This window comes from Pteronotus mesoamericanus, unplaced genomic scaffold (assembly GCF_021234165.1).
Source record: "Pteronotus mesoamericanus isolate MK-2021 breed Mesoamerican mustached bat unplaced genomic scaffold, CSHL_Meso_final scaffold_36, whole genome shotgun sequence".
NCBI classification, from domain to species: Eukaryota; Metazoa; Chordata; class Mammalia; order Chiroptera; family Mormoopidae; genus Pteronotus; species Pteronotus mesoamericanus.
In genome coordinates, this window is record NW_026555313.1 from 17,846,626 (window position 1) to 17,866,396 (window position 19,771).

Consider the following 19,771-nt stretch of genomic DNA (forward strand, 5'->3'; position numbering starts at 1 on the left):
GAAGAGCCCTGGCTTGGCGAGGTCCTTCCAACAGCCCCTCCCAGTGCGTCTCCGGGGGACCCCTGACCACCTCCTCCTCCTGTACCTGGATGCAAGTCCCGAAACTGAATTCCTTTTTCATTCTCAAGACTTCTGCCACCTTTTTCCAGTTGCCTCTGTGCTCATTAGGCCCTTTGCATCCTTGGATCCCTCTCTGAAAACAGACAGAGGCACAGAAGAGACAGAAGTGCTTCCTCCAGCTCAGGTCCGTGTGAGCCAACCCCTTACGGGGTGGGGCCAGGAGAGCCAGACACCTGTGCTTTGCGCAAGGGGCAGGATCTAAAAGTTCACAGGAAATTCTGCCTATCATTTCAAATCCCAGCCAGTCCCCTGTTGCTGCAGTGACTGCACCTTCCTGGTGACCCTGGTCCCAGTGCCTGGGTCTCCCACACCATCTCTTGGAGGGGAAGGACGGTGGTCCTCCAACTGCTCACAAGTAATCCTGTGTGGGACACTCAGTTCCTCGTCTCCCTGACCCACCCTTTGCTGTGTCCAGGTATACATCTAAGTCCAAACCGCAAAGATAATAAAACTGGATTTGAGTCTCTCCTTTAGAGACGGACTGGCCTGTGGAGCTAAGCTGTATATAGGGGCCAGTAGTGCTACTATGAGGTGTTGGTGTGTGCATGTGTGTGGTGTGTGTGTGAGATGTGTGCGTACAAGCTCACGCGGGAATGCGGCAGGGGGCAGATGCGGGCAGTAGGACAGGGTGGTGATGGTGAGGAAGAGGTTATTTGGGCTACATGTGGAACTCCCAGGGCAGTGACTTTCCTTCTGGCGTCAGCTTGGAGCTCAGTCCTGTGACCACACCCTGACCACCCGTCAGCTGGTCTGTCCTGTCCTGCTGGTTATGGGGCAGGCCGGGACAGGGCTGGCTGGGGCTGCTCACACAAACCTCGTGGGACCGAGCCCTGGCTCAGTGGCCAGCTGGCATCTGCTCCCTCGCTGGCGCTGCTATGGGGAGAGGGTGCAGTGGGGCTGCGGGTGGGCCCAGGCCAGGTTGCCTAGAGTCCTCCCTACTCCTCTCGACCTTTCCACACTGCAGGCGCAGCCCTTCCCACTCAAGGATGTTTTGTAATTATCAGAGAAAAGGAATCTTCTGCCCAGTTAATGGCCAGGCCCAACCCCCAGCCATTGGCAGGCCCCCTGTTGTGTGCCACCCTCCTGGGCTGGGTGCAGGGCCACTAGTCGGCAGCCTTATATCAGTGTGGGATAAGAGAGACAAAGCAGAGGAAACCTGTTGCCCCATGTACATGCCAAGTTCAGGAGTCATTTTTAGCAGCACAGACATCGTGTCTCCCATCCTGTGGTCTCTGGATTGCAGTGCCAGCCTCATGGGCCCTGGACACCTCACCTCACCATACCACAGCCTATGGCTACCACAGAGACCCTTGGGAACAGCACTGAGCAGAGTTGTTCTTACAAGTCAAGCCTGTACATTAGAATCTTCTGGGTAAGAGGTGTGTGTGTGTGTGTGTGTGTGTGTGTGTGTGTGTGTGTGTGTGTGTGTGTTTGGTGGTGGTGGGTAGAGGGGCTTATTAGATACCTGGCATTACCCTTGATCAGTTAAACTGCAATCTCCAGGAGAGCATCCTGGAGTTAGCAGGGGAGCAGCCAGGGCTGAGAACACCCACCAGGGGGCGTCCCTGTGGTTTTTCTCTGCCATTCCTTAGTGTATGCAGGAGGACAGTCACTGGCCAGCAGCCCAGGGTGGTGGCCTTTTTCTCTCCTGGTTTGATGAGTGGGAGGTCCTGAGGATGGGGGGAGCACCAAGCACTCAGCAGACTGTCTACCCTGCTCCTCCTTTTGAGCCAGCTGGCCCATTTCTCTTGTCTCCCTGACACTAAGCCTTAGGCAAGACAGAGTTAAAAATATTCCTGGGAGTTCTGTCTTTCCTAGAACATGTTGGATTGGAAGAGGGAAGGGGAGCGGCATAGTGCTGTTTGCTTCTCGCATACTGAGGTCTGTGTCTGGCTCCACGTCTAGGATTAGGAATGAACCAGAGAAAGGATGTGAGCTCCATATTCACAGCCAGGTGAGCCCAGATCAATCCCTGGGAATGGACAGGAGTGAATCACAGAGGAAAGAACTTAACAGAAAGGAGTTAGAGAAGTGAGGTGATCCTTTGACACCTATTGTCCTATGAATGGCAGGGATCTCCCATGGAGGTTTGGACAAGACTAGTTTTAGGAATCATTTCAGCTCTGAAGATCCCAGGGTCCAGGTTGAGATCCTAAGACCCCAGCTTCCTCTACTTCTTTCCTCCAAGGTAAACTGAGGCAGGGTTTTAGGCTAGCTCTGGCCAACACAGTCCCTTCACTGCCTACTAGCACCTTCTCGTCCCTTTGAAGCACCCTTTCCAGACACACACAGCACTTACCTTGAATTCCATTTAAACAGCTGTCTTCTAGCAGTCTCTAAGGATGTTTATAATTGGATTTTAGTGAGGCCCTTCCAAAAAAAAAAAAAGTGTGTCTAGTTCAATTTCAAACCCCGTTTAGGGAACACTGGGGTCGAGGAGGATAAGAACTACTCAGTTTCCTGTTGTGCATTTCCATTTAGAGGTCCTATTGACCTTTAAAACTCGATATGTCCCAAATGAGCATTCACCTGCCCCTCACCCTTTCTCCCTCATGTTAGTTAAAGGCACCCAAACTCTTAACCCAGGAGTTATTCTAGACCAGCCTTCTTTATCTGCACCCATTCCAGAGGATAGCCACTAGGCCCATGCACTATTGAGCACCTGAAATGTGGCACATGCAACCAAAGACAAATTTTTAATTTCAGTAAGTTAAATGTAAGCAGCCACAGTGCAGTCTATACTCTTCAAGATCCAACATGCCTATCCCTACACATGAAGTCTTCTCTGACTGCCCAGCTAGAGATGGTCACTCTGTATCACACCCCCTGCAGCAGGGCTCAGAGAGCACCTGCCCTGCTCAGGATGAGCCTCGGCAGGCCTTTGCTTATTTCTGCATTCCTTGCAGTCCTCTCTCAGTATGCCGTCCTGGCTTACTGAATCAGAGTATTGCAGCAGGGTTGCTGCTGTAAAGTAAGGGGCGGAGGGTAGTTGCCAGGCTGGGCTGAGGCAGGGGAGGGAAGCTCTGGAGTGCTGGGAAGTAGAAAGGTACGGGCTTTGAAGACAGACCAGATAGACCGGGCAGGCCAACCTGGATGCAAATCCCTCTGTGCCGTCCAATAGTGTGTGACCTCAGGTGCTGAAATTTTTTTAGCCTCAAGTGCATCATCTGACAGACGTAATGCTTATCTCATTGGCTCACGGTAATGACTGAACCGGATGCCGTGCAGGTCAGAAAGAAAAGCAGTTAGTAAGCACTCAACACATTAGTTTCTTGCAGTTTCTCCAAAGTCAGGGGGAATTTTCTCTTGGAAGGGGCACAGACAAGCCTTTGGGATCCTTTTGGCAGGACACTCATAAAAGCCACTGCCAGTTTTCCTTTGCTGGTCCATCCAGGGGAAGAAGGGGCAACCCTCCGGCAGTGCCCTGCTGTGTGTGACACTGATGCCTCTCGGGACACGCTAAAGTAGTGTCAGGTCAGCTGTAGGACAGAGCAAAGGCCTACTGTGGGTCATGCCCACTGACGCATAGCTTCGATGACCACCCATAGACTGGATTACCCTGAGCCTGAAGAGCCAGATAGTGGGGCTAGTGTAGCAAAGCAAGGTGGCCACATCAGCATCTCCCAGGGAGGAGAGCATCCAGGGCTGATGTTGGACCTTACTCTGCCTTCAGACAGGCAAAGGCAGTGTGAGGGCTCAGCCTGCACAGAGAAGGGCAGGGGGATGAATACAGGGGTTGGCCAAAATAGGTTCACAGATGTTCATATGGAAAATAATACAATAATAAATAATAACACCAGACTAAACTCCATTTTTGCATACTTATAACTGTAAACCCACTTTTGCCCACCCCTGTACAGCTGTGGGAGGGGCAGAGGGGGTACAGGGAGGAGGGTCGGAACCTGAGTTTGGAATAGGAGCAGGGCTGGGGTCAGTAGGCTTTTCGGGATTACAGAACAGCACTAGACTGTGGAACTTGTCTCTTTCAGGCAATTTCCTCCCTCTCTTGTCCACACCAGACTTTCCCCACCCTGAGCAAAGCATGAGGCCTGGCCTCTGTAGACTATGCTCTCATGGGCCAACAGGATGGAGTTGGGCCTGGTGAGGAAAACCCAGGTGTGCATGCCAGAGCTTTGATTCTGCAAAGTCTCCATCCCCTCCCCAGGTCCTAAGTGGTGCCACCTCCCTCTTCTTACCAGACCCCTCTCTTTCACTTCAACAGCATCTGCCCCTTCATTGGAAAGGTACCAGGGAGGTTGCCTTCCTCACTCCAGGTCTCACACACTTCTCCAGGTCTCAGGACAGAAGCCAGGAATGAAGGTGGGAGAAAGCCCCAAGCAAGTGCAGTCATTCCTGCCATGTTTCCAATGGACTTGGAGCTGCCCTGGCTCTGCCCAGCAGTGAATGGCCTGTCCAGACGCCCTCCAGGCTGAGCATTTGGTCCAGCAGCTCCCACTCAGCTTTACTTGCCAAGGAGCAGAGATGGGATGGGAGAGGGAGTGGGAAGATGTCCTTATCAGACACTCCCTTCTCCTTGACCCCCAGAACCCCAAAACACCAGGGTGGGTCTTTCCCTCTAAAGATGGTCTGTTCTCTCCCTACCAGCTTTCGGCTTCAGGGGCATCTGGTTGGCAGGAGAAGTTCTTTAGGCACAGGATGCCCAGACTCTGGCGTTCTGCTACTAAAGCCTTGCTAAGAACTGTGCCCAATGCCCTGCTCCCCTCCACCTGCACCTCCACAAACTCATTTGCTCTAGTAGCCAAAAGGGTTCTCAAGCTATTCACAAGCACCCCAAGAATGTTTTTTTCCCTCTATCTCCACTTTCAAAAATCTTCTGACCACACTAGTCTTCTCCAACTTTGCTCAAGGCTGGTTAGGAAAGGGATGGAATGAATAATCTAAGACAACAGAGTCAGAAGACTTGGATTCAAAGTCCAGCTCTGCCACCCAGGCAACCACCCTCTGTGTGAGTGAGGATTCTCTTCTGTAACAGCAGATCATACGGCTGACCCCGGGGGGCTTATGAGAAGAGCAGATCTCATGGGCGAGGCTCACCATGGCCCTGCCTAGATAGGTGCTAACACCATGAGCACAGCCTGGGTCCTGGGGCCAGAAGGGCAGAGAGGCAGTGGGGCTCAGGGCTGGGCCTTGTGCATCCCTGGTGCAGGGATGGAGTGGAAAGGGATTCCAAATAGGTGGGCACACTGGAAATGCCCCCAAAGCAGACAGTCCTCGACGCCTTTGGTTGTTGCCACCTGGCTGCCCCTGTCCTGAGACCACCAAAGAAGCATGATCAGTAGTGGTTTCTTTTTGGGGACCTCTTGATCTGCCATTCAGGAAGTCCTCTGAGCACACTTCTTGCCCTCACCAATTCCCAACCTACTTGTTCCAAGCCAAAGCACACCAGGGCTGCTGCATCTTATGTCACTGTCATCATCTAGGTAAGCAGTGCCCTGGAGCCAGGTAGCCCATGCCCATGACAGTGGTTTTCACACCCAGCCAGGGCTCTGCCATGGGCTGTGGAGCTGGTACAGTTCCTGCGTGATTAATGCCCATTGCCCATAGTGCTGTGAACTATGTGAAGGCAGGGATCATGTCCACCCTTTTCACCATTGTGTTCTCACAATGTTCGGGTCCTGGAGCACAATCACTGCTCAATAAATATTCATTAAAACAACAGCTGGGTGGATGGATGGATGAAGTGACAATTTCTCCTGCACTACTTGCCTTCCCAATTCCCAGGACATCTCCAAGCCCACGACCATGGGGGACTCCTCCGGAACCCACTAGGGGAAAAATAAGGGCCTGAAACTTTGAAGACTTGCAGTCACATGAGGACATCTGAAAGGATGTATGCAAAGCGCCCAGCAGTGCCTGACTAGAAAGGCTCACTCCTTACGGTATGCTTCCTTGCTGTGCTCTTGGGCGTTGGAGGCTCCACCTGCTATAAAGGCAGATGAATGATCCTTTGATTAAAAGACATTCTATGAGAAAGGCACAGGGGAAAGCAGAGAGAAGAGGTCAGAGGGCTGCAGCCTGCCCAGCCTCCAGCTCCCTCTTCCCACCCTTGCTGTCAAGGCAAAGGGGCCACGGTCAGGGCCTGGTGGGAAAGAGCCAGATCCTGGGCCACCCCCTTCCACCTTGGTGTTCTTGGGTCCCACACTCATTCCTTTGCCCTTGAAGTACTGAGGGGGGAGGGGGTGGAGCCCAGCCCTCCCCCTGCCCACTCTAGTTGTCAATCTGCTCTCTGGGAGAAAGACTTGAAATTTCATGACAGCTGTAGGCAACTTTCCCCGATCCCGCCTCCCGCCCATGCCTGCCCTATTCCCCTCTTCTCCCTGCCACAGCCCTCCCCAAACTGCTCTGAGATTTCCTTCCTCTCCTCTCCTTCTCTCACCCTTTCCTCCTTCTCTTCCCAGCCTTTGTCCTTCCTTCCTTCCTTCCTTGCTGTTTTTCTCTCTCCCTCCCTTTGTCATCTCTTCCAATTCCTACATCTGATAAACTTGTGATCTCAAGATTTCTAATGATGAGATGAGCTTTTAAGTTCCCGGCTGGTCAAGATCTTTTATAGACTAAGTGTGTGCTGTGTCGGGGCACTGTGTGGATGTGTGGAAGTTGGCCATGGGGCGGGTATCCGCAGCTGAGAGTCCCTGGGATTTCTAGCCCCCTTGGGGGTCTGGTGCTTTCCTCAGAAGGCATCCACTGGGCTATTGACTCCTGATCTACCTTCTTTGCCTACCTTCTGGACCTGCTTTGCCTACCTTCTGGAATCTGGGTACTCCTGGGGATAGGAGCCTCTCCCAGAACTCAGGGCTACATGCAGGTTCAAGGGGAAGATCGAAGTCCATAATTAAGTGTTCAGGGCAAGTTAAGTGCTCCAAACTTTGGTACTAAAAATATGGTATTTAGCATGCAAATTATGCCCTGACAGCTCCCCAGAGCCTGAGCCCGTGGGTGCCAGCACCTTGTTTGTCATCACTGCTGTTATTCTCAAGCTGGTAAAAATATTCCTCCTTCATTGGGTTGACTTACATTTCACTTTTAAAAAGCCAAATGTCTGTTGTCGGGCCAGTGCTGAGTCGTGGCCCCAGAAAGGCTTGGAGCTGTGACTGGCCTGGAGGCTGAGAGGAGGGAGGACCAGGCCGCCTCACTCAGGACCACCCTGCCTCCACAACTGGCCCCCAAAAGGGTCCTGAGGTGGTACAGAAGACGGGGCAATGGGCAGACACAGGTGCAGCACAGCCGGCCTCCTGAAGGCCACCTTCTCCATGGAGCATTCTCTGCCCTGGTGGGCAAGGGGGCTAAGAATTAGTCCTGCAGAGGTCCTGGGACCTGGAGAGGAGGAGGTGGCACATAGGGACAGCCTGACTTCCCTCTGGCCGGCCCCTGGTGCTCTGGTGATTAGGGGCAATCTGGGTATGTTTAGGGTTCCCACTGGAAATTCTCCCCCTTCCATCTTGGGTGAGAGTTGGGGGTCATGGCCACCAAACAGCAGGACTGATAGAACTCATGGCAACTTGAGAGGAGAAGGTGGGGATGAGTGAGGAACACTCAGGCACATGCATCTTCTCCTTGGTTTTCCTGGAGCAGCTTCTTTTTTCATTTCCCCCAAAGTCCTGCTCATCTTGATGGCCATGGCCAGGCCACCCTTTTCCTGAGGGTCTGCAGAATATCTCTCCAACTTTATCCCCAGCACAGACACAAGGGCTTTGCTATACCTGGTGTGGAGGACAGTTAGTGTTGTGCCCTTCCCCACGAGGGGCCGCGCATGTGACTCTTGTCAATGTTTTATTAGTTTGGAGGATGTGTAGTGATGTTACAGAGTCTGGGACCTGGGGGTTCCCCCAAGCTGCAGCTTCCCCTCCTCCCTCGGGGCAGGTACAGGCCAGGCCAGGCCAAATGGTAGCCACGGGCTTCTGTAAGGCCGAGGCAGTGGGAAGGATAGGGAATAGGAAAGAGGAGAGTCAAAAGGAAAAGGAAAGTGGTTTTGTGGTATAGTATGGCAGGAGGCAGCCCTCCAAAGAACCTCAGACACCCAGCCCAGGCCCAGACAGAGCCACAAGCTGTCTGCCCCACCTTCCCCAGGCTGGCCTGACTTTTGCTACAAGAAGGGATGCACCCACATCCATCAGGAGGCAGCAGTGGGCTTATTAGGGGTAGGGTTCCTCTCCCACAGATCCTCTTGAGGCTCTCCCCTCAGGAAGTGTGGAGAGGGTGGGCCATGTCAGGACCCACTGCTGAAGGAAGTAGAGGCTCCTATTGGGCAGGAAAGGGAGTAAAGATTTTTGGCTTGGGCTTTCTTGGGGTTCATTCTCTGGTCTGGTATGTACATGGGTCTCCCCAGACTGAAGTGACCCGCGGCCTTGGCAAGAGCTCTGGCTTTCCTGGCGTGGACCTTGGGTGCTGTGAACTGTCCACCCCTCCCTACCACCCACTCTGGCACAAACCTGTGGAGGCCAGGCTGAGCTTGCCCAACAGAGGGCACAGCCTCTGGGCCCTGACTCTGGCCCCAGCAACACCAGAGCTCCAGAGGAAGGTCAGAGAAGGTGGCTTGTGTCTTTGGTGCCAAGGACAAGGTGTCTGGAAGTGAGAAAGGGGCTTTGTGAGCTGCCCTTGAGCCACAGGGTCCAGCCCAAGGGCTGGCACCATGCCTGGCTCTCTACACCACCCTGGCAGAGCGAGGGTGTTTGGGTAGTGAGGGGCGTGGTGCTAAGCTAACACTGCAGGGCCAGCCAGGCAAAGAGAGGTCCACCACACACCCTCCTGCCCATGGCTCCCAGGGACTGAGGCCAGGCCAGCCCGGGCAGGGAGGTGGGCGGCGGGCTGCTGTTCAGATGGGCAGCAGGGTCAGCAGTGGAGAATCTTCATGAAGGCCTTGCGGAACTCAATGTTGAAGGTCGTGTAGATGATGGGGTTCACGGCACTGTTGACATAGCCCAGCCACGTGAAGGCGCTGTACAGGACAGGTGGGATGTTGCAATCACAGTGAATGTTCAGGATGTGTGTGATGAAGAAGGGCAGCCAGCAGATGATGAACACGCCTGGGGGAGAGGGCAGTGGTCAGGCTGGCCCCAGGGCCAGGGAGGAGTTGGGCTGGGAGGGCCCACACTCGGTGGGCAGCTGGATTGTGTGCTGCAGGCCCCAGCCCAGGCCTTGGAAACTCCACCTTCACCGGGACTTATGTCCATTCCACCCACTCACTGTGCCAAACTCAGTATCACCTGCTTGGGTGGGACCCCTGGTGTCAAGGTATCACGTGCATAGAATGCTCCACAGGCAGCTGGGAGTCCCTGCGGATGGAGAGGCACCTGGGAAGGGCAGAGCTGCAGAGCAGAGACCCTGTGGACTGCAGGAGAGGGTCTGGTTTGAACCCTGCTCTGTCACTCCCAGTGTTATGATCAACAGTTGGTCCCTTAACCTGCTGTGACCGTGTGCTCTCATTTGTAAAATGAGGATAATTACACCTGCCCCACTCATATCATAGGGCTGTCGGGAGATCAAAGGAGATGGTGGATGTGGAGGGTGTCACACACCACCCTGGGTACTACAAGGAAGACAGGCTCACATCAGACCTTCCTGTTCCCAAACACCCCTATCAGTCCAGCCCTTGATTTTGACCTTCATTATCTGGTTTTCTAGGGGACTTTATTTGAAATCCTTGCCTCACTGACAGGACTCTGCTGACAGGGCCATGCCCTCATTTAGATCAGGCTCTCTCACAGCCCTTTGAAAAACTTGTTTGCAGTTCTGGCTGTACAGGGGCTTGGTTAAGCTCAGGGAAGCTGATTTTCCCAATTCCTTAGCAATAACAATATTAACAAAGCCCATAATGACAACACCTATGTGCACTGTTTAGCAGTTCATAAAATGCTTCCACCACCGTCTATTATTTGATGACCACAACAACCTCGAGACATAATCTACTCTACTAATGGGACTAGAGAGAGAAAGTGACTCACCCGGGGTCATGAGGTTCTGGGGGTCACTATGGTAGACTGGTCAAGTGCACATATTCTCAAGGCAGACTACCTAAGTTAAATTATGGGTCTTCCTTGGTCAAGCTATAGGACAACCCAAACCTCAGTTGGCCCAACTGTAAACTGAACATAATTATAGAATCTACCTCAGAGGGTGCATCAATAGACTTGGCGTAGGCCTGAGAAAGTGCCAATCCCATGGCCCACCAACCATTGTTAGGAAGAGGGTGGCAGGTAGTGGAACTGGCAGTGAGGCGCCCTTCCCTTGGCCAGAGTTGGGCAGAGCTGGGCCGTGGCCAGAGCCAGGGCTGACTCACCAAGGACGATGGCGAGCATCTGGGTGGCTTTCTTCTCCTTCTGCTGCGAGAGCTTCCTGCGGCTCAGGGTCTTAAGCGAAGTCCGCGTTTTGCCATTGGGCATGGACTGGATCTCAAAGATCTTGGCAATCTTGGGGTGGTCTTTGGCATGCCCATTCTTCTCGGGTTTGGCAGGGCTGTCAGGAGTGCTATGGAGGCCGTGGTGGGACGGGTCAGGGAGGGTCAGCTGGTGGTGGCTGGGCGGGATGGGGCTGTACCGGGTCCTCTCAGGTGGGCTGGTGCTGGAAAGCATCTCCATTTCCAGCTCCTGGGCTCGGCGGGCAGCCTCCTGTACGAGGCAGAGAGCTCTGGGTCAAAGCAGGCAAGTTTTCGGGCAGTAGCCACCCAGACTCACCTGACTGCACCTAGCCTATCTGGCCACATCTGGCCTCCCAGGGACCCACCTGGCTCTTTCCTATCTCCCTCTTCAGACTCCTGCAAATGCCACAGCTCACTCTGTCAGAGAGGCAAGGAGGATGAGCACTCGGAGGCAGGGACTGTGTGGGTACAAGACCCGAGACTCATGGCGGGCCCTTCCTGCAGGGTCACCGGGCTCCCTTCCCAGAGCAATCCTTATGCATCCTCAGTAAGCCCACACCATTTTTGTGGGAGCTTAATACTCATGCACTTCTCTTTTATTAACTGAGCAACCCTTACTAAGTGCCAGTTAAGTGCCAGATGCCAAGCTGGCTGCCAGGGATAAATTACTGATTGATGTTCAGTGCCCGCCTTTAGGAGCCTGCTCAAGCTGCACAGAGGGCACTCTTGTTCTCCTGCCAGGCTGGCCCAGGGCACCCGCAGTAGCACTCACATACGGGATCCATTTCTCCCACTAGACGGATCCAGCTGCCAAAGGGCAAGGCTCCTGGGTCCCCACCCTCCCTGCTGGGCTGGCCTGGAGGGCTCTGCCATGGATTCACCCATGGCCTCCCAGGTTCTCCCTCAGGTTCCCTTGTTCCAGGCCTCAGGGTCTCTGTCTGAGCTGCTGAAATCCACCCTCACCATATGCCCGGGTGGTAGAACTGGAATGCTACCTTGGCCCCATTCTGAATCCCTGTTTTGGGATCTGTCTCCTAACTGGCTCCTTTGGGTCCTGCTCTTGCTATGCAGGTGAATGGCAGGGGCCCTGCTTCCTGAGGACACCTGACCTGGACTTCATGTGTGGCCCACAGTGGGTTCCCGGCCAACCCGCAGAACGGGACAGCTGCTGCTTGGACCCTGCTGCTATTCCCACTGGGCTAAGCCTGGGGTCTGCTGTGCTGATGCCCTTCTGGGCTCTACTTAGAGGCTGCCCTACTCCCATCTCCCCAGCGCCCAGCCTGCAGCCCCAGAACCTGCCTGCAGTAAGCTGGTACATGCAAGTAGAGAAAACAGCAGGGGCATGGGTTTCAGAGACGCCTAAGTCTGGGCTCAAAGATGTGTTCTCTCACTAACTATTCAGCCTTGGGTGAGTTACCTTACTTCTCTAAGCTTCTGTGTCCTCCTCTGTAAAATGAAGATGGATATTAAAAATAAGACTTACCTCCCAGAGTTGCTGTGAGGATTTGATGAGATAATAGGAACATGGCAGGTGTTCAGTTAATGGTATAGCTATTCTTATTATTTCTATCATGTTACTAAGGCAAAGTCCTTTCCCTCAACCATTTTCTTGTGGTAGGGGTACCTCACTGTGCCTTGCAGAACTGAGCTCTTGCTCCACATCTATAGTGAGGCATGCATGGTAAGTTGGGTCTCAGCAGAGGCAAAAGTGGAGGGTCCAAGAAGTGCCTCACCCTTTGGCCAGTTGGTGAGGCTTCTGAGAATCATGGCAGGTGGGTTTACCTAGGGGCAATAAGACATGGCTGTGGGTCCCTGACCTAAACACTTACCATTCTCCGCCTGTTCACAGGGAAACTGCCATTAGACTTCATGATAACGGTGCAGAGTTTCATGTCCTCAGGGTGAGTGCAGCTGCCCTGTGGAGTGAGCCAGCATGCTGGTCATGACGGGGAGGAGGAAGGGGGCAGAAACCCAATGCTGAGTAGTCAGACTGGATATAGGGGCTCTGAGGAGGGCAGGGAACAGCAGGGTAGGGGCCCGAGGAGGAATTGAGGTAAGGGGGAAGGTCAGTGCTGTGATAACGAGAGGTGGGCAGGATGGGGGACAAATGAGCTCTGACTTATGGAGTGCCAGCTGAAGGTCTGGCACCATGCTAGGCAGGCTCACACTCCCCTCATGTTGAATCTTGAAGACCAACGTGTGGTCAGTATTATGATTCCTATTAACAGATGAGGAAACTGAGGCTCAGAAAAGTTAAGCAAGTTCCCCAAGGTCACTCAGCAAAAAAGTGGCAGTGCTAGGATTTGAACCTGATGTATCTAACCCCAAAGCTCTCGTTCCTTCCAGGCCCACATACTGTATTCCTGAGGGAGGGTTAAGCAGAAGGGAGAATTCACAAGACCTAAGGGGGGTGAACAAAAGAGGGATGGAATAAAGAAGTACGAAAGAGCAGGAGAGGAGGGAGGAGGTGTGCACAGAGGAGAGGATGGAGAGTGTGAAGGTAAAGGAGATGGGACAGAGGCCTCAGCAGGAGGGAAAGGGAGGTGGAGGGATCAGAGACAGGAAAGGAGAAGTGAAGAAAAGAGAAGGAGAGGACCCCAGGAGGGTGCCAAGGGCTGCTGCATGCAGAAAGAAATCTAGCAAAGGCTTTTCTTCCCATGTTGCCCCCACCACCCTCCCCACCTCCCACTCCTGGAGATACAAATTCCTCCACTGTGGCTCACACCTTCGAATGACACCTGCCCTGCCCAGCTGCTTGGAGCTCCCCTAGCATGCACCCGCTCCTGCTGCAGTGTCCTAGGCCCCCACTGACCACTGGATGACCCAATTCAACTCAGTGATGGTTGGTTAAGTAGGGATGCTGGAGGGGAGGGGCATCGTGGGACCTTGAGTGGGGCCTTCAGGTTGGCCCTGAAAGCCCGGCTGCTGCGCTTCGTGTTGACACGCTTTCGGCGCCTCCGGAGGACAATGTAGATCTTGATGTAGACCAGCAGGGTGACGATAAAGGGCACATAGAAGGAGACGACAGAGGAGTAAACCACGAAGGCGGGGTTGGCAATGATGCACTCACTCTGTTCTGGAGGAGGGAGAGTGTCAGGTGGGTGGGTCTGCTGGCCCAGGGCCCACAGCATGCAGAGAGGCCTTATCTCCTCCACCGTACAAGTAAGGACAAGGTTACAGGGACTATTAGATGCCTAAGGTTGCTTGAAAGGGTTAGATGCAAATAAATGCACAGAGTAAATCAGAGCATTAAAAACGCAACCATGAACAAAAAGCTGTGATCGACTGCTCTCAAATTTTTCCATTAATATGTTCTCATTAACCATCATTAGTTCTATCATCTATGAGCACACAAGCAGAGCCAGGGTGTTCAAACAACATGCCTTAAGAAAATTATTTTAAGAGCATAAGCATTATTTTAGTCTTTCCTATATACTGGGGGGAGGTCTGCCACTTTTTAATTTTAGGGACAAGATAACCGGGTCCTGTTTGCTGAACTCACCTCTGTTCTATTGTGTTTCCAAGCTCCCTTCCAGGTCTAGTAGATGTCTGGGCTCTATTTCAGGGCTTCCCCAGGCTAATCTGAGCATATTTAGGCCTATTTCAACTTTTTTGCAATTCCCACAACAGTTAGATTTGGTACCACACACTTTCATGGCTTCCCTGTGTACTATAGTCCTGGAATAGGCTCCAGAAGCATACCTGCATTGCTCTTGCCTCCCTCTAGAGTAAGCTTGATGCCACACCAGCAGGTGGATGTGATGCCTCTTCTGTCTGAGACACTCCAACTGCCTCGCAAAGGGTAGGGCATGGTGCACTAGCCTCCTACTTGTTTCTAGCTTTTGTGTTCCAGGTGGTTGAGGCCTGGTCTGAGCCCAGCTGGCCCTGGGGCTGCAGTCTCATTACACAAATGCCATTGCCAGAGGTGATGGAGGCCCAGTAGCCTCCCCCATGTGTGTATGCACACACACAACAGGCACACACATGCTGTGTGTGAGGTTATTTGGCCTGCTTCTGTTTAATAAACAAGGTTGAAAATGGCCAGACTTCCTGAATCATAATCCCCACCCTTCACCCAACTCCACTGTGCCCCAGGTCATTGTTCCTTTCTGGCCCAACCAGGTACAACACAGAGCTGGGCTTGGCCCAGTAGAACCCCCTGGCCTCAGTCCAGGTGGCGATCAGGACCGCGATGGGTCTGCAACGTGTTCACACCAAGGCTCAGCTCCCCCTAGACCCTGCACAGAGGCCGGCTGAGCCTTCAGCAGACAGGGGCAAGGCTCACCTGTGTTGTTGAGTCCAAAGAGCATCGGGCAGGAAATGGTGAAGGACAGGACCCAGACAATGGCGATCATGACGGTGACCCGACGCTTGGAGCTGTAGCGTGTGTTGTAGAGCATGGGCATGGCCACAGCCGTGTACCTGCAAGGACATGGGGCGGGGGACTCCTCACTCCACAACACGCATAACCGGAGACACCCCACTCTTTGGAGGTGGACAGTTGGTCCATCTCCATGAAGCTCACCTGTCTACTCTAAATCAACCCTTCTTCCTGTCCCCGACTCAGATAATAAGGACAGTTAGTACTGCCCAATTAACTGCTTAAGGACTAACTGACTACCATTAATCCTGGACCATATCCTGTACTCCAGTCTCCCCGCTTGGATATAAGGCTTTGTGAGGTCCCTGTGCCTTGGAAACTATTCCTACAACACCTGAGCTGAGTCACTGAACATGGAAGTGTTTGTCGATGGATTGGTAGCTGGGGCCCTCAGAGCAAGGGTTAAGCCCCATTCAGCAGGAAAAAAATAACAATGATAGTTGTGTGTAAACCCTCCCATTCTTCTACCCGCCACTCCTCATACATTCGCTCATTTTGTCTTCCAAGAACCCTACAAGGAGAGTATGGCCAGGGCCTCTGGGAGCCCATGTGATCTGTATATACAAATTAGCGAAAGGCTCTAAGGATATATCTTAGCAAGGTGAGCACAGCCAGGCTCCCTCAGCCATGTGTCCTGTGCTGGATACAAACTATATAACCAGGCACTGTAACTCCAAATGGGCAGTGGCCATCATCTTTGGTTTCTAGACAATGAAACTAGGGTTCTGAGAACTTCCATAATCTGCCCAAGGTCACCTAAGTAGAAAGCGATACAACCAAGGCACCAGTCAGAATCAAGTGCTTTTTCTCTATACCAGTCTGGGTACGCTTGATAGCATCACCGCCAGTAGGATGGTACTTTCCCAGCTAGACACTCATGTACCTACACACATGTGCATGTGCACACATACATATACACACATAATGCACATAAACACATGGACTTATAGGCACAAAGCCAGCCACATAGTATAGACAGAGCTTGGCCTGAAGGAGAGGTGGGGCAGCCTGAAAGGTAAATAGCCAGGGTCGCCACTCCCACCCTGGCTGGGCTCACCTGTCAATGCTGATGGCACACAGGTTTAGGATGCTTGCTGTGCACATCATGACGTCCAGAGTGACAAAGATGTCACAGTGAATCCTGCTGAATTTCCACTCGCCCACCACCTGGGGACAAAGCAACATAATACATGGAATGTAAAAGGGAGATTAGCTACGGCCTGATAGCGGGGCTCTCCTGGGGGAGATCAGACCACGGGCTCAGAAGGCACCGGTGAGGGTCTTGTGGGTCTCTTCCTGGGGTCTGGGGGAGAAGAGGGGCAGCAATGGGGGGTCATAACCGTGATGCCTGAGGCCCTTGTCCCAGCCTCTCACCTCCTAGGCACATAGGCCACCTTGTGCCAAGAACTGTGCTAGAAGAAAGATGACCAACTTATACTGAGTACTTCAACTTTTTTTATCTGGAAAATATTTGTGTGATCACCTTAAGATCCCCATTTTACCAATGAGGAAACGAAGCCTCAGAAAAATGCAGTGCCTCGCCCAGCCATTCAGCTCAGTGTCTGGTCCTGGCTGGCCCAGGTTTCTGGGGGAACCAGGCAGCTTCATCAGTGCCCAGCATGGTGCATGGCGCAGGACAGAGGCCCCGTAAGTGTCTGTTAAGAACAAGGGTGAAGACAATGACCCTATAACACAGGGAAGACATTTCTGCTCCTTGTTATTCCTGGAGAATGAAAGAAGGAAAGTCTGGCCTAGGGCTGTAGGAACACCAGAATGGGCTGGGGAGGGGGCTGTAACAACACAGCCATGGTACGATGGGGTACGAGACGTCCAACTCCTGGTACAAGCATTTTACATCCCTTCCCCACTCTCACCACACACACTCCTACCTGCTCACACATGCACGCACACCGCTGTACCCACCGCACACCTCCATTTACACATAGGTACTCACACTCACACAGCAGGCTGGCCCTGGCGACTTTGGAAGTCTGGGGCAGCCCCACCCTTGCTCAGAGTCAGGACAGGGAGATGCACCTCGGGCCTCTGCCAACAGGAGAAAAGAGGAGCTGAACAGAGCAGGGCAGGACCCGTGCTGCTGTTGCAGCACAGCAGCAGGCCTGCGTACAACCCTGCTCATTCTCAGCACTGCCTTCTTTTCTGCTCTGAGGCATGAAACCAAATATTGGCATTTAAGCTCAGTGACAGGCATTGCTGCTCTGACTGTGGAGCGTGGAGGAAACAGCAGCTCCTCCTGGGAGACAGCGAGCCTCTCTCAGCGCTGCCTTCTCCGGGCCCCTCCCAAGTCGCAACACAAGGGTCCCTGTGCCTCAGTACAGGGCTGACCATGTGGGCAGCAGCTGAATGTCCTAGGGGGTGGGGGGGGGATGGAGGGGCTTTCCTGGCATAAACAAAGTCTACCTTTTGGCACCACTGGGAGAGTTCTGGGCCCACCTGGTCCACTCTCCACTTGAGGCCTCTCCTAGACTAGAATTTCAGAGCTGCTTTCCTGTCCCTGGGAACCTAGGTCTGAGATCTTCCCTATTCTCCCTGCTTTCCTTCTTTCCTGTAGACACTTCTTATGTGCCAGGCTCTGTCTAGACTCCGGAGTACAGGGATGAGCAGGACCGACAAGCTCCTGCCTCTGGAAGCTCTCAGTCTCCTTTCCCAGAGGTTTTTCTGGAGTGAGAACGAGGGCAGCTTTCCTCTGCGGTTTCAGGACCAGCTCTTGTAGCACACAGTTGGGGAGCTGACTGAACAACTCAAGAGAATGTGCTGGTAGCCAGTTTCTAGAACACCTACTGTATGCAGGTACTTATCTCACTTGTTCTTCTTAAAGCTTATACAAAGGGGACTGTTTATGTCTGGTCATGTAGCAGGGACTGAGCTCAGAGAGTGCACCCAGCTAGGGTGTGGCAGGGCTGGAATCAGAAGCAAGTTCTGGGCAGCACAACTTATACTCTCTTCTAAACTGTCTTGGGAAGGTCTACCAGGCTTGTTAAAAAGGAAATAATTATGTAAAAGGTACTAAATAAATGAAATGTGAAAGGAAAGATTATAATTGCTAGGGTGGACAAACTTGGGGTCAAATTGGAAAATGGACTTGTCCAAGATCACCTGATGATTTAGTAGCAGAGAAAGAGCCAGACCCCAGGTTTTTCTCTGCACCTTTTGACACCATACTTTGACATATTTTTTCTTTTTCTTTTTTTCCATCCTTACCCAAGGACATGCTTATTGATTTTAGAGAGAGGAGAAAGGAGGGGAAAAAGAACGGGAAAGAAACACTGATGTGAGAAAGAAACAACAACCAGTTGCCTCTCATTTGTACCCTGACTGGGAACAAAACCCACAACCTAAGTATGTGCCCCAACCTGAATTGAACCCTCAACCTTTTGGTTTACAGGACAATGCTCCAACCAACTGAGCCACACCTATCAGGGCACATTCACATTCTTGCTCACATGAAGCTGAGAACTGCAGGATGGGCCTTGAGTTAGCTGGTTAAATCTTAATAGTAACTAGCACATATTAAGCACTTATTATATGTTAGGCACTGTTCTAAACACTCACCCTCATCTCTATGGAATGTGACAGCAAACTTCTGAAGCTAATAACATGGATGCCTCACCTCAAAACCTCAAGCTTTACCCTCCCTGCTCCGCAGCTTCGCACACTTTGTTTCTCTGCCTGGGGTGCAGGTGCCTTGGCTCCCTCCCCTGGATAATTCTTCTGAAAATATCACTTCTTCCTGCACGACCTCCTTGTCCCCACATGCCAAGTTCCATGCCCCCTGTGTTCCCACATCTTCTGCGGGGACTGATCCACTGTCACTTTCATCAGTAGTCTCATTGAAGCAGGCCATAGAATTGCTTAATACATGTCAAATGAGCGAATACTTACAACCCTGAGACTTTAGTTTGTTCACATTTCAATTTCATCTGCTCACGTGGAAAATGCACACAGTAAACCCATCCCTCAAAGGCCTGTGAGGCTGAAGTGGCGTGGTACCTGCAAACAAGTGGCTCACGGCTCTCTTCTTGGGGAGCTTCTCCAGATGGAAAGTGGTAGAGTTGGGAATTGAACCCCAGCCTCCCACTTCAAAAGCAGTGTGTTGTCCAGATACTGAGTGGAATAAATACAAGTAATGCACATCCAGTTCCACATTATACATGCACTGATATAGCAGGCTATTGGAGGCATTTAGTATCACTGGAAATGGAACAAAACGGAAGATTCTAGACACAGCACATGGTTGCAAGAACACTTTGACAGGACGTTGAGATAGAGTGAGACTCCACTTGGGACTTTCTCTAGGGACCATAAATAGCCAAAACTATGTCCTGGGAGTAGGGCACAGTGTCCAGCTCTTGTTCGGTTGGGACACTATGGGGAAGTTTGAGCATCGGCCTCTGAGATGCCATTCTCCACCCTGCCCTTGGAACACTGAGCTTTTCCTCTAAAATAATGGTGAACAGGTATGTTTAAAATGTCTGTTCAAAGGACTTAGAGATTGGTAAAAGGCCCAGCATAGCCCATGAACAGATTTGGCCCTACCCTAGAGAGCCTGGGTAAAGGCAGTAGGTCTGAAAGCCCCAGAGCCCATGCCCATAGGCCTGAGCAGAGCACACCTCACTCTGGGAAGAGGGTGCTTCTTTGCCTGGGTATGGGGGAGTTCTCTATGTGGACAGGTGCAGCATATCTGTGGTCATTTCATCTTGAATACTGTTGTCATGGCTGACGTTTACATACTTCTTATTATGTGCCTGGTTCCATTCCATGCATGTTTATGTAGTCATTCATTCAATTTTCAAACCATGCTATGAGATAGATAAGAAAACGGACACACAGAGAGGTCTTTTTCACTGATGGTCTCAGGCCTGGGTATCTCCTTGGAA

At 52.3% G+C, this 19,771-nt stretch overlaps 1 protein-coding gene across 1 annotated transcript in view; it reads right to left on the minus strand.

Annotated features, from left to right (window-relative positions):
- Window positions 1-8,950: 8,950 nt before the first annotated feature.
- The window catches only part of DRD2 (dopamine receptor D2), a 69,011-nt gene continuing 58,190 nt past the window's right edge, over window positions 8,951-19,771 (minus strand). Inside the window, exons 3-8 of the mRNA XM_054592542.1 lie at window positions 15,931-16,040; window positions 14,778-14,914; window positions 13,378-13,568; window positions 12,322-12,408; window positions 10,415-10,742; window positions 8,951-9,161 (exon numbers count right to left, since the gene is read on the minus strand). Of these exons, the coding sequence (XP_054448517.1) occupies window positions 8,968-9,161; window positions 10,415-10,742; window positions 12,322-12,408; window positions 13,378-13,568; window positions 14,778-14,914; window positions 15,931-16,040 (1,047 nt within the window). The 3' untranslated portion in view covers window positions 8,951-8,967. The remainder of the gene's footprint in view (window positions 9,162-10,414; window positions 10,743-12,321; window positions 12,409-13,377; window positions 13,569-14,777; window positions 14,915-15,930; window positions 16,041-19,771) is intronic.